Raw genomic sequence first — 13,552 nt, 5'->3', positions numbered from 1 at the left:
CACGCTCGCTCTTCACCTTCCTCCCTCCCTCCGCCCTGGCTCGCTCCCTCGCCAAGCGAATAACAAGCTGAGGGGAGGGAGCCGGGGAAGAGGCGGCGCCGGCGAGCCTGAGGGAGGAGAGGCAAGGCCGCAGGCGGGGCCGGGATTGCCTCAGCGGGCGCAGAGGGCGACGTTGCGTCGTGGCTGCCTGGCTGGCGGAGGGACTGACGGCCGCCCGTCGCCGGAGAAGAGAAGAGACCCGAGCCCCGCCGGCCGCTCCCTGCCTGCCTTCGCCGCTGCCTTTCCGTGAGGGGAGAAGGAGGAGGAAAGACCCGCCGCGGGGGGAAGAGCGGGCGAGCGAGAAGCAGCGGCGGCGGCCTCCCTTCCCTCCCCCGTCCCCTCACCCCCTCCAGCCCCCTCGCCCCTTCTCCGCCCCCGAGGGAGCCCAGCCAGGGGAGCCCCAGGACGGGCGGCGGCTCCTCCCTCCTCTTCCAGCTTCCCCACCTTCCTCCTCCTCCTCCTCTTCCTCATCATGTCGGCGGGCGGAGACTTCGGCAACCCTCTGCGGAAATTCAAGCTGGTCTTCCTCGGGGAGCAGAGCGGTGAGTCAGGCCCCGATCCTAGCCGGGTGGGGGGCTGGGGCTGGGTGATCAACGGTGAGACACCCACCCCCCCAAATCTCCTACCTGGCTGCCTCCTTTTTCACCCCACCCCGCAACACCGCGCCGCATCATTCCCCCCCCCCCCGGCCGGTCCTGTTGGACCCGATCCAGGCGCAGGCGGAGACCTCGGATCGCTCCCCGCCGCCGCCCTCCTCCTCCTCCTTTCCTGCCCCCTTCATCGTGGGTGCGGCTGGAAAAGGGGATCTTTTCCTCCCTCGGGATTTTGACGCCCCCCGATTTTGGCTCTATATTCTGGGTGGAAAGGGAAAGGGAGGGAGGGAATATCCTCCCCCCCCCGCCGCCTCTTGAATCCCTTGGGGGCCAACACCCCCCTCCCAAAAACAACATCCCCCCCTCCCCAGAAACAGCCATCTTCCCCCTCTTGCTTGTACGTTGCTTGCATATTCCTAAGCAACCTCCCCTCCCTCGGATCGAGGCCCCCAAGCCAGCAGCCCAAATCCCTGCTTCCCACCTTCTTCCTGTCGTGGTGGGGAAGATGGCTTTGGTGCAGATGGAGGGAGTCATTCAAGCCATGCACGGATCTCTCCAGGCCTGAAGCTTGGAGAGCCTGTCTGGTGCTCTCTCTAGCATGGCCAGGTGCTTAAAGCGGGTGACACTTGTCTTTTTCTGTGCCTCTGTTATCCAGCACCTCCTTCCCTGCTGCCACTCCTGGTTGTTGTTGTTGTCGTCCTCGAGACCTTGATTTTCTCCTTTGATTTTTTCCTTTTCCCTCTCCATATTTAGGGTCACTAAAGGGGAGCCTTGCTGTTTCTCATTTCTAGGAACGAACAGGGCCACCTAAATCTTCCCCTTCCATTCCAGTGTAGAAGAAACCAGAGTCCATTGAAATGTTACCTCTCCCTGATTGCACCCGGTTCCTCATATTCTTTGTATATCTCTCCATCCCTTTCCCTGCCAGGAATAGATAACAAAAATGCAAAAAATAAAAATAGTACCCTATGGAAATCTCCAATATTTCAGCTGTTCCTAGGCATGAGATAATTCATTTTGAACTTCGAGGCTCAAAAGCCCCCCCTGCTGTTGTTCCTCAAATGGGGAAATGTGAGGGTTTATAGTGTGTGTACCTGCTTTCAAGTCTATGTGAGGTCCTGAATCTGATAAAGGAGTAAGGATGGTAGGAATTCCTGTTCATTAAGGGTTGTGTGCAAATTGCTTTTTGGACCACTATTTTTTCCCTCAATGGCAACCCTGATCCTTTGTCAGTATTCTAAGAATTGAATTCAACACTAGGCGATTGACCTTTGTAAGCGTCTGTAAGAATTGAGACCTTTCCCACTGCTTAATCCCTGACTAGATAATTTTTTGGAACAAGCAATTCATGGTTTTCAGATGTGGGCTTGGCAGAGTGGTTTGGTCCTGGTATGGTACACGCTCCATTTAGTAGAAGAAAAAAATAGTGGTCTTGGGGAAAGAGAAAAGCTTCAAGTAGAATAAAAGATTTAGATAATAGCATATTAAGCGCTTTATTTTTAAAGAAACCACAACCTTGCTGATTGATGCATTCTCAGTTTCTGTGGCTTTACTGGGTGTGGAATGAGGTGAGAAGGCGGGCAATTCTGTTTAATACATGTTTTCACAATTAAATGCGGTTTCCTCACAGAAAAACAACCTAATCCAATGATTCTAGTAGTCTAGACATTTACCATAGTAAACCTTCCTTCTTTTCACTTACTCTTCCTTTATCTACATGCCCACTTGCTTCTTAGGAGACTAGGCTTTGGTTTCCCCCAACCAATTTGCAGTTGGTTATTTTAGTCTAGAAGACAGGGACCATAGTTAAGTCATGGCATATCTAGATAGCAGAGCTGAGGGAGGTAGTCTTACACCATGGAGCGCTGGTATCAGCAAATTAAACTGGATAAAATGAAAAGCGGTCTGGTGTCAATATAAAGCACCTTTTTATGTTCAAACACTTTCATTGGCCATTATCTGGATATGCAATTTTGGCTTCCCATCAAAGAGATCGCAATACTGTGCACATTCACCAGGGAGTAAGTCCTTGAATTCAGTGGGGCAATAAAACATGTCTCTCCCGTATCAGTCTCTACAGCCATAGCAGGCGCTGTAACTCTTCTCTGGTTTGACTTTATCCTGGAAGCCCAAGGTACACTCTTCCATTGTCTCTCGAGACAGATGGATGCCAGCAAACTTCAGAATAGGCATTATAGGATTGCACGGTCAGTCGAATGAGAACTTGTAACCACTGTTGGTATTGAGAGGGCGATTCCAATTTTTTAATATATCTATATGTTATTCAAAACATTGAATAATAACATATAAACATATAATTGAAAATTATCCCCTTTTGTCATCCTTGTAATCTTTTCATCTGTCTTCTGCTTTAGAAATGATGGTAAGGAAATTAATCCATATCTGAGGGTGTTTTTTAGTGTTTCTGTATAGAGGTGGTGCATTTGGGGGCAATAGCATGCCCCTGCTAAAGGTCACGTAGGTCTGAGCAATCAAGGAGCTTTTTGCTAGTATTTAAAGATGGTTGTTTGTGCCAAGAAACTATTGATAAAATGAAGGCAAAGTGTTGGCCTCGGGCCTTTTGGATATAGCTGTTTGATATAATGTGATGCATAAATCTGAATAAAGCCTTTGGGATTGGCATCTCAGAAATACTTTTCTTTTAGTAGTTTCTCCCCCACCTTAGTAGAATTCTTCTCACACCAAAAACTTCTTGTATATTTCATGTAAATTGATAGGTTGATCCACATGGTGCAGTGGTATAAAGATGGCTGACCTAGATATTGAACATATCTGTGTAGGCTGAAAACAATGTTTGTGAAATTTGCAGTGAAATTGGTACAACTCTGAAGTGATGGATATGTTTTGTAAAGCAATGTAAGGTGTACAGTATCTTCTGTTTAAATTTTGCTCTCATAATACACACATATATATATACAGAGAGAGAGTATACACACACTCTCAGTCCTAACAACCTTGTGACTTGGATTAGGCTGAGAGAGCAAGACTAAACCAAGGTCACCCAATGAGCTTGTGGCTAAGGGGGCGATTAGAATCCAGATCCTCTGGGTCTGAGTTTAATGTGCTAACCACTACTTCACCCTGGTTACTGTATGTTACTCATTCTTCTGTGCTGCGTTGATTGTATTTTATGTAGAAAAATGGAATAGCTTTGATTAATGGAAGCTGTAATTTTGCTATTTAACCTTTCTTTAGTTCATTATTTATGTAGCAAAATTACATGTTGAGACGGTAAGAACTCCCATATGGCTTGTATAGTCTGTATAAGATGCTGTATAAAAGTATGCGAGCAGATGACGTAATCCAACTACTTTGCAGGCTTTAGAAGATTTAGTCTAGAATCGTCTTTCTAACTGGTCAGCTGGATGCATCCAAGATGCTCACAAGCAGGGTAATAACCCTCACTGTGAATCCCCATCTACTGGTAATCAGTGGCATATCGTTCAGGAGGTTCTCGTTTGGTTTGTAAGTGAATATTAGCCGTGATAAGCATCTGTCTGGATTTTTTCTATTAAAAACAGAAAGAAATGGTTTCCGTTTCATGCTTTAGTTAATTTTGCATTGTCAGACAGAAGCCATATGCTCCTGCTACACCTAGGAGAGTGGAATACTGTTCTTTTAGTGGTCTGTTTGCCATTTTCTGAAGCATCTGACAGGTTATTAGGAGTTACTGTAAATCAGTATGCCAAGGCTCTGATCTGGCCTCTTGTGCAGGCTGCATAAATCTTCCTTTTAACTATGTGTTTCTGATTCTTAATTAAGTTTGTTAAAGCCCCAAATGCCTGCACAGAGATACCATGTGATCAAGGATGCTGCCTGAGATTGGATGCTCTGCAGCAATTCTATTTTTACATATGCTTCAAAAATAGAAGTGTGTTCTAGTTGGAGATGCAAGTTGAATCTGCTCTAAATAATATTGTGGCTTTTCTATCTTCCAGTCTATATCTGCTTGGACTGTGGTTATTTCTTAAGCTATAGTGTCTGATTGAACCACATTGTTGCATTCCTTTTCTTAACACTTTTGCATACACATATGAATACTGTATGCTTAAGACTAAATATGTCCACACTGGTATATTTTTTTCTTGAAATGAAAGGTGGTATATAATTTATATAAACAAATAATGCGGCCTTAATGATTTTTCAGTTTGTCAGCCCAGTCCAGCTACTGTCGTTGTTCAGGTTACGATAGCAGTTTGAGACTGACTGCCAGTGTATAATCTTTAATACACTATACAAAGTTGTTTGGAATAATGTGTGGCTTTGAGACTAACTAGATGTAGCCTCCAAGGAAATTTAAAACATAAAGGCAGGATATAAATGCTTAAAATAAATTGAGGCCTTTTTGCTTTACCAACTGCAAATAATAAGTTAAAAAGTTAGCTCTTTGGGGAAAGAACCTAATTCCTAATGAATAGTTTTTCAAAGAACAGTTGGGTACATTGGCAATCTTTGGTTAAAAAAAATAAATTGAAACTTTTCGTCCTGCCTATGTGGGGAGGAGAGGGGGGGGCTGTTGACTTACTCTATCCACTTCCACATGGAATCTTTGCAGATGTGAATACCAGGAGGAGGTGGAGTGACCAGGGGAAAAACGAAACCCTCTAACCTGGATGTCAACCTCCCAATGCCATCTGTCACTGCCAACATTTGCTTGGAAGTCAGGTTACAGGTATAAAATGTGCAAGTTTCAATCCTTTCCGGTGATGTAGTTGCTCAAAGGTCAACGAGGCAGCTCTATAGACGATATTGCAAAACCAACAGCTCCTGTCCTGCAGGAATTGTTGAAAAGGGTGTGCTTGCTGTTTGTTTCCCACTTTAATCCAGTAGATTAGAATAGCCTTCCCTGATGAGTTAATTGATTAGTGTTTAGATCATGAGAATGCTGTTGGAAATTTATGGTAATCTGCAAGAGAAAGCAAGAAGAAAGTCTACTGGTGTTGGATCTGTTGCAGCAAAAAATACTATACAGTGCCCTTGGAAGACTCAAAACAGCTTCCCTTCTTCTACTTTTGGCCCAGACTGAAAAGGAAGCAAGTACCAGGCTGTTTGCTTCCTTTCAACATACAGCCCTTGGTGGTTGTCAGCAGCATGCAGTCTCCTCCTGAAGTTTTCTTGCACCATGAGGCTACTGCAGATGTGCAGCCTTCATCTTCTGCTGGCTTTGGGGGCATTTAGGGGTTGATTTGCTCCCCCAATATCTTGCTGTATGGTTATGGGGGTGTTTCCACAAGCTATCAAGAATATTTTAGTGGATAAATTGTATTTAGAGAGTTAAGAACTATCTAATGTAAGTATTGCTAGGGACGCGGATGGCGCTGTGGTCTAAACCACTGAGCCTAGGGCTTGCTGATCAGAAGGTTGGCGGTTCGAATCCCCGCAACGGGGTGAGCTCCTGTTGTTCAGTCCCAGCTCCTGCCCATCTAGCTTTGAAAGCACGTCAAAGTGCAAGTAGATAAATAGGTACCGCTCCGGTGGGAAGGTAAATAGCGTTTCTGTGCGCTGCTCTGGTTCGCCAAAAGCAGCTTAGTCATGCTGGCCACATGGCCCGGAAGCTGTCTGCGGACAAACGCTGGCTCCCTCGGCCTATAGAGCAAGATGAGCGCTGCAACCCCAGAGTCGTCTGCGACTGGACCCAACGGTCAGGGGTACCTTTACCTTTAATGTAAGTATTGCATGTGTGGATACTATACACTAGTGCCTATTTAAATAATTTGGGAATGGTATGGCATAAGCTTTATTGGGCCCGGAATAAAAACAATATTCCCCACACCCAGTTTAAAAGGACATTGATTGTTTAATAGCCAAAGGCCTGAGAGAAGGGGGATTATTTTGACTGGCTCTTAAAGATATGTGACAAAGGCACTGATGGAGCCTCTCTGGGGAGTGCATCCCACAAGCATTTAAAATGCTTTGACCCCAACATATCTAATAGATCTTCTAAGCTGACTCCCAACTGTTGTTTGTTTGGTTGTTTTTGGTATTGCTGAGTAATTGCATCATATTGACTAAACATGTGCGTTTGTGTGTATGGCTATACAAAGGGATTGTACACTGTTGTGGTTAGCTTCATAGCAATTCCGCCATGTGATTCAAATAGGATAAGTTTGCATTAGTTACTGCTTCTTGAGCTCATGTGGTGTGCTAGGATATTTGATAGTATCTGGGAACAAGATTTTTTTGATGTGTGTGTGTGTGTGGAGGAACACCAACATTATGGGTGATTTACATTCTGTGATTCTATGCCTTGGTGCTACAGGAGCAAGATTTGGGCTCGTGCTTAGATTTTGCAGCAAACCAGAATTTGTTGGTTCAGATGTTTAACTGCTTGCTGTAGAGTTTGCTGCAAAATCAGAAGTTGAAGGGACAGTGTGCAAGCCCACCTTTGATGGGCAGCGGGGCCTATATGGGAGCAGATATCCAGGCCGCGAGTTTCATAGCTCTGTATGCCAGCAACAGCACATCAGATTGGGGACATTAGCAAATAGGCACCAATGGTTAAATGACATGGAAGTGGCCCATTTAAAACTGGTCTCATTCTTTTTTGATAACTGAAACAATCTGGGAAGCCACCCAGAGTGGCTGGGGTAGCCCAGTCAGATGGGTGGCATGTAAGTAAGTAAGTAAATATCATCATCATCATCATTCCTCCTTAGTCTGTTTAGTTCCTTCAGCTTTTTCTCATGTAACTCTCAGCTTTGTTTTATTATTTGAGTTTTAGCTTTCACGTTTTAAAAACTTGGATTTTTGTTTTCCCAGAATTGGTTTGTGCACCCCCATTAAAACCCACCCTTCGATCTGAGGAAAGCTGAAAGGATTAAATGTCTAAGGGTTGCCTCAAGGCAAAGACTTACGCCGTTCAGACTTTGATCATGCTCATGAGTGTGCGAGTCACTTGCATTGAATCATTTTCTGTGTCAGCACCTCTTATCTACCTTCTCCTAGCACATTGCTTCGAGTTAGTATGAGTGACCACATTAATCCGTGTTTATGGTACTGTCATAAAGTCTCTTTTGTTATCATTGACCATATCATATGAAAACATTTTAAAGGTACTCGAGGACACAAACTGAAACTTCAGGACTCTTGTTCAGGGATGATAATTTGAAGAATGATAGAGTTGGAAAGGACCCTGAGGATCATCTTCTCCAACTTTTTTTTCTAGATCACTTACTGCTACCTCAGAGTATGTAGATGAATGACACTGTATCTTTTGTATCATGGTAAATTGTTTAGGATTTGGGCAGCTATGGCTAGAGGACTGTATGTGTTTTGCATTTACCCAAAATTTCATATGCATCTTATTTTTTAAAAATTCTAGACAACTTTCTATTAAAAACAAACCTTAGAGCACATTACAGCATTAAAACATATATTCAGACCCTTTCTCTGTATATAATTGTAAAAAATTCCAGCCTGTAACATCCAGTATTAATGATGGTGAAGTGCCTGAGCAGAGAGAGGTTATCAATGAATGCTGGAAGCATTCTACTGCCTCTCATAAATGGGGGCAGAGTATTCCAAAATACAGGTGCTACCATGGAGAAGGCCAGTTTCTGCATTGTCCCTAGATGAAGTGGTGCAGCCAACAAGACCTCTCCAAGGACCTGAGCAGTTAATAACAAGAACCTGGATAGGACTCAGTACCTTACAGGCAGCATATGCAGTTCCTTCAACACAAGTAATATTAGCACAGGCAGGGTTGCCATTCTGCCAATTTTCTAAACTTTTTTTTTTTAAACTCAGCAACTTTGGCAGAAAGAAAAAACCCCCAGCCCAACTGTCACTCCACTCAGTACCTTGGCTGCTGCATTCTGTACCAGCTACAGCTTCCAACCAGTCCTAAGGGTAGCCATACAAAGAGCCCATTAGAGGAGTTCAGGCCATGAATCACAGTTGGTCAAGCTGTTACTGTGCAAGATTTTTTACAGGAGTGTATTCATCACCACCTCAAAAGTGGTGAGCTGCACTCCACGCCATAAAAATGCATTAACCACTCCCACACGCCTGCTCAGGCGTTGCCCCCTATGACTTGAGTAAGCCATGACAGGCAAATATTGAAATGATAGGATGTAGGCAGGACAGCTGCAAGTCCTCAGGCCACAAAAACGAGCTGATTCCACAAAAATGGGATAAAATGGTGCATTGGACACATGGCTTGGTACTGCACTAATGACAGTATTCAAGCTGGCATGAAGGTGAGCAATTTCATCCTCAAAATACCTAGCAAAATTGTCTCAGTAGGCAATTAACCATTCACAGGGGTAGATGTCAACAAGCCCTGCACCACTCCGAATAGCTCTGCTGACAGGCTATTTCAGGAGGCAACAGAGACAGTAAAGTAGACCTCTGCCTTTACTGCTAGGTAGGTAAAATTATGCATTCTGAACACATTGGGTCAGTCGCACATTGAGTCTTAATGCCTTTTGTGTTCTAATAGTAGTCTGGCTTGTTTCATTGCCTAGAGCTGCTTAGAGAATCAGGGGCATGCTGGGCTCCATAGCACTGGAGAGGGAACCCAGAAGTGATATTGTTGATAGTCCTTTGTGATTTACCGTTCTATAGCGAGACTAAACCTCAACAGAACCACCGACTTCAGCTACCCAAAAATTATCTAGACTATCCTAGGAATCCAGTGGCGACCATCCTAATGGATCTCCTACCATGCAAGGGTTGTGGAGGCAACCTGCTGTAAGACCAAACTTCACCTGGTAGCGGTGTGATCATGACAATAACAAGGTGATTTTCTCCACTCCCAAATATCCAGACCATCCCCTCACAACACAAGGCAAAGACTTCAATTGAGCGTAATGCCTTGCTCTGTGCAAATTGAGACAGCCCCATGGTGTGCAAGATGCATTGTATTCAGTAAGGCCTTTGGTCCTTCTAGACCAGTATTGTGTACCCTGACAGCAATACTGTGTACCCTGGAAGCAGATTTAAGGCAGAGAACATACACCATACAAACAGTTGGCAGTGTTCTTTCTCACCCTTGTAGCACATGATCCTTCTAACCTAGAGATGTTGGGAATTGCACTTGGGATCTTCTGTCTATAAAGGTCTGTAACTGAGCTGCAGGCCTTTTTCTGTGCATTTCATTTTGAGTTTTTGGGTTAGGCAACTCAGCTGCATCTTGCATTAGTCTAATAACATTTGTATAATCCAAAGATCTGAAACTCTATCCTGCTGTGTTAAACTGCTATTCCTTAGCTATCAGAAAATACCTAAATGCTTGTGGATTGTTGAGCAGGATTTTTACAGATTAGATAATCCTCCCTTTTGAGCAAGCATGCTTAAGTGACAAAACAGTATGATGATTTGAAGTAGGCTTACAACGTGTACATGGTGTGTTTGTAATATGTATATGGGTGTTCAATGGGTTCTTGCCCTTTTACTGTTGGTACAGGTATGTTCAATGAACAGAGAAACTGTCTTTATAGCTGTCACAACCAGTCACTTCTGCACACATGAGACCTTGACTGCTTAAAAAAAATTGAATTCAAATAATAATGTACATACACCGATCAGTTGGAGAGGGGTTTCCAGAAATGTTGACTCGCTCTTATTCTGCAATCTTATATCAACTCTCTTCTAGCATCTTGCTGATGTTGTTGTTGTTGTTTAGTCGTGTCCGACCCTTCGTGACCCCATGGACCAGAGCACACCAGGCACTCCTGTCTTCCACTGCCTCCTGCAGTTTGGTCAAACTCATGTTGGTAGCTTTGAGAACACTCTCCAACCATCTCACCCTCTGTCGTCCCCTTCTTCTTGTGCCCTCCATCTTTCCCAGCATCAGGGTCTTTTCCAGGGAGTCTTCTCTTCTCATGAAACAGCTTCATAGATCCAACCTTAATTAGCATCATATAGTTCCCTGATGTGCCTTCTTTCTGGTTAGTTGCAGTTCATGGATCTCTTAACTTCTCACCCTTGGTGAAGAAAAGACTCTTGGCTCCAATGCCTCTTCAACTGATTAACATTTTACAATTGTCCCATACAAAAGCTTCCAAGCCCCCAAAGAATGGTGTGGAATCCTCCTCCCTTTCAGCTATAGCTGCTTTACTTGGATTGATGAACATGGCCTTTCCCAGTCTACAGCCTCAGTTCTTACCTATACCATTCTCTTCCCTTCCATCCTTCACCATTGGGAAGCACACCACTGATCTTCCCAGGAAGTTAGTCACATTGGTTGAAAAAATCACTACATGGATCTGTATGATCTGACAAAAGAACTGATTTGCCATTTGAGTGTAGTTACTAGTGAATGTTTATAACGGCGGGTAGCTGTAGAATTGGGAAGTCCCTTATTTAAGAAGTGTCAGTTTTTAGACATAGTTGTGTCCAGGATTATTAGGGTCATGGGTATGTGGAATTCATTTTTAAAAGCCTGTTTTTTAAATTCCCCTGTTGTACAAGTTTCTGAAAGTTTCAAATTCTGACCTCCTGGGTCCAAAGAGGGCTGATATTCTGTGCATTCAGGCAGACTTGGAAGACCACCTTGTTTGTAGTTCCACCTACCTTGGATTAAAGAAATCCAATTAAAGAGTTCTAGGCGCTGCATAGAGGCAATGGAATCATGTCCAGACAGATCGTGAATGGTGAGGTTGGAAGGGGGGGAAGGATTCCCACAATCCAAGGTTGGATTCTGCTGCCCCAGCCTTAGTCTCGAGGTGGTGGTGAGAGCATTCTAAAGTTGGTACTGTTTATGCAGCTGTGTCTTCATTGTGCTAATTACAGTGCTACTTGGAGAAAACACTATTTAAACATTCAAAGCACTTCAAATGCCTCCTTGGTAATCCTTATAACAAACGGATAAGGTGGGTTGCTAATGTTAACGTACTGCTAATGGCTGAGGCTAAGCATCAGTGGCTCAGTTTAGGGACAGTTTTGGCCATTTGCTTTGCCTGCTGATACCATTACTTGGTGTATGTGGTCCAGTACTCATAGTGCAGCCTCCTCTCAATTACTGCAGGTAGAGAAAGGACAGTTCTTCGCATCCAGAAGTGTGTTCAGTGTGGAACTATCATTATAGCCTACTTGATTTACTTGATTTACTAGCAAGTAAATCATACTTCATACACAGCTATGGGTGGTAATCAGATGTCAGTAGGAATGGCCTGCCTTAGTTAATGTGTCCATTAGTTTGATATTGCAGTGAAAGTCATTATGTCGTTAACCATTGGCTCTTTGGGGATGCATGAGATGTGAGACTTTAAAAGCAGGAACTACGTAGCTTTGTTTAAAATAAGCTACACATTTTCCCATAAAAACCTTTCGGCTTTTATGAGACTGTAGCAGACTGTCCTCAATTTTGTTCACAAATATAAAGCTAATTCACTTTAGGGACAAAGACTGTATCTTTGAGTTATTACCATATGTTACCCTTGTTTGGAAATAGAAAAGTCACCAAAGCTCAAGGATATTAGTCTTCCTCCAGATGATGATATCGCAGGGACATGACTCCTTACAGGCCAGTGGGGCAAGTCCAGTTATCTGTAACTATATCTTCACTAGATTGGTAGTTGCTTGATAGCTCCTTGGGCTGGTAGTTCTTGCATGGCTCCCACTGTAAGTCAAAGCAGTGAGAGAGTAGCTACTTCCACTGCAAGGAAACCAGAGTAAATCATAATGGGATCTTGATGGATCTTCTGTAATGTCTTGCACTACCTCAGTGCTTTGTGCTGACTAGAGAGAGAGAGAGAGAGAGAGAGAGAGAGAGAGAGAGAGAGAGAAGGTGTGTGTGTGTGCGCGTGTGCGCCTTTCGCAGGGCTGTGTGAATTCTTAGCAGTGGAGTTCCCTGTCAAATTGCGTTGCTTGAGATCAGCTCTATTGCAAGTACAGTGGTGCCTCGCAAGACGAAAAGAATCCGTTCCGCGAGTCTCTTCGTCTTGCGGTTTTTTTGTCTTGCGAAGCAAGCCCATTAGCGGATTAGCGCTCTTAGCGGGCTTAGCGGATCAGCTGATAAGCGGCTTAGCGGATCAGCTGATAAGCGGCTTAGCGGATCAGCTGATAAGCGGCTTAGCGGATCAGCTGATAAGCGGCTTAGCGGCTTGGGAAAAAGGGGGGGGGAGGAAAAAAACCCACAGGAACTCGCAAGACATTTTCGTCTTGTGAAGCAAGCCCATAGGAAATTCGTTTTGCGAAGCACCTCCAAAAGGGAAAACCCTTTCGTCTAGCGGGTTTTCCGTCTTGCAGGGCACCACTGTATGCTTGTGTTCCATGTTGCTCATCCTCCTTCTTCATTGACATCACCCACTTGCAGATTTGGCATGTAACTTCATTACCCTTGACCTGTTGTGTAATGTCTGCCATGTGTTACATTGTCATAGGTTTCTAAAGTTATATTAATGTGACACACTAAAGTGGGGGGCATCATAAATGATTAACTGGACTTCAAGGCCTTGATGTGCTCTGCAGGTAGCTTAAGCGGTTGTGTTAGATTTTTCTCATTTGCTGAAAGTTTCCATAAGCATGGCCACTTAAAGTCTTTAATATTGTCTTGGTAGTGCCTGATATCTGAAGATGCGCTTAAATGGAAGGCCAGTATTTTCTCTTGCGCAGTGCCTCATTGATAGTTTGCCTCTCTAGGCCAGGCTACCTCAAACTTGGCTCTCCAGATGTTTTGAGACTACAGTTCCCATCATCCCTGTCCTGCTAACTAGGGATCGTGGGAGTTGTAGGCCAAAAAACATCTGGATGGCCGAGTTTGAGGAAGCCTGCTCTAGGCCATCTTAGAAGAGAGCTTTGTATTCAGTATCCTGGTAGAAGAACAAAATATAAAATGAAGAATCTTTTTATTATGGCATTTGATTACTGGTATTGGATAACTACTTAAAGCTGTAAGATTAACAGCAGAGCAGTCACAGCCTTTAAAAACTCTTATCTGGCAGGACGTAAATGGG

At 44.1% G+C, this 13,552-nt stretch overlaps 1 protein-coding gene and 1 long non-coding RNA gene across 4 annotated transcripts in view; one reads left to right on the top strand and one right to left on the bottom strand.

Annotated features, from left to right (window-relative positions):
• Nucleotides 1-13,552, bottom strand: part of LOC308588853 — a 271,876-nt gene that overhangs the window by 45,008 nt on the left and 213,316 nt on the right. The window lies entirely within an intron of this gene.
• RAB6A (RAB6A, member RAS oncogene family) overlaps nucleotides 73-13,552 on the top strand; it is a 56,125-nt gene continuing 42,645 nt past the window's right edge. The window contains exon 1 of one of the 3 annotated variants that reach the window (XM_081197482.1): nucleotides 73-581. In XM_081197482.1, the coding sequence (XP_081053608.1) occupies nucleotides 512-581 (70 nt within the window). In that variant the 5' untranslated portion in view covers nucleotides 73-511. The remainder of the gene's footprint in view (nucleotides 582-13,552) is intronic. The other 2 variants (XM_081197483.1, XM_081197481.1) reach the window with 2 other exon arrangements.

The sequence above is a fragment of the Podarcis bocagei genome (genome assembly GCF_964188305.1).
Source record: "Podarcis bocagei genome assembly, chromosome: 6".
Classification (NCBI taxonomy): Eukaryota; Metazoa; Chordata; class Lepidosauria; order Squamata; family Lacertidae; genus Podarcis; species Podarcis bocagei.
The sequence above is the reverse complement of the archived record's forward strand: the minus strand, read 5'-3'. Positions and strand labels throughout refer to the sequence as shown.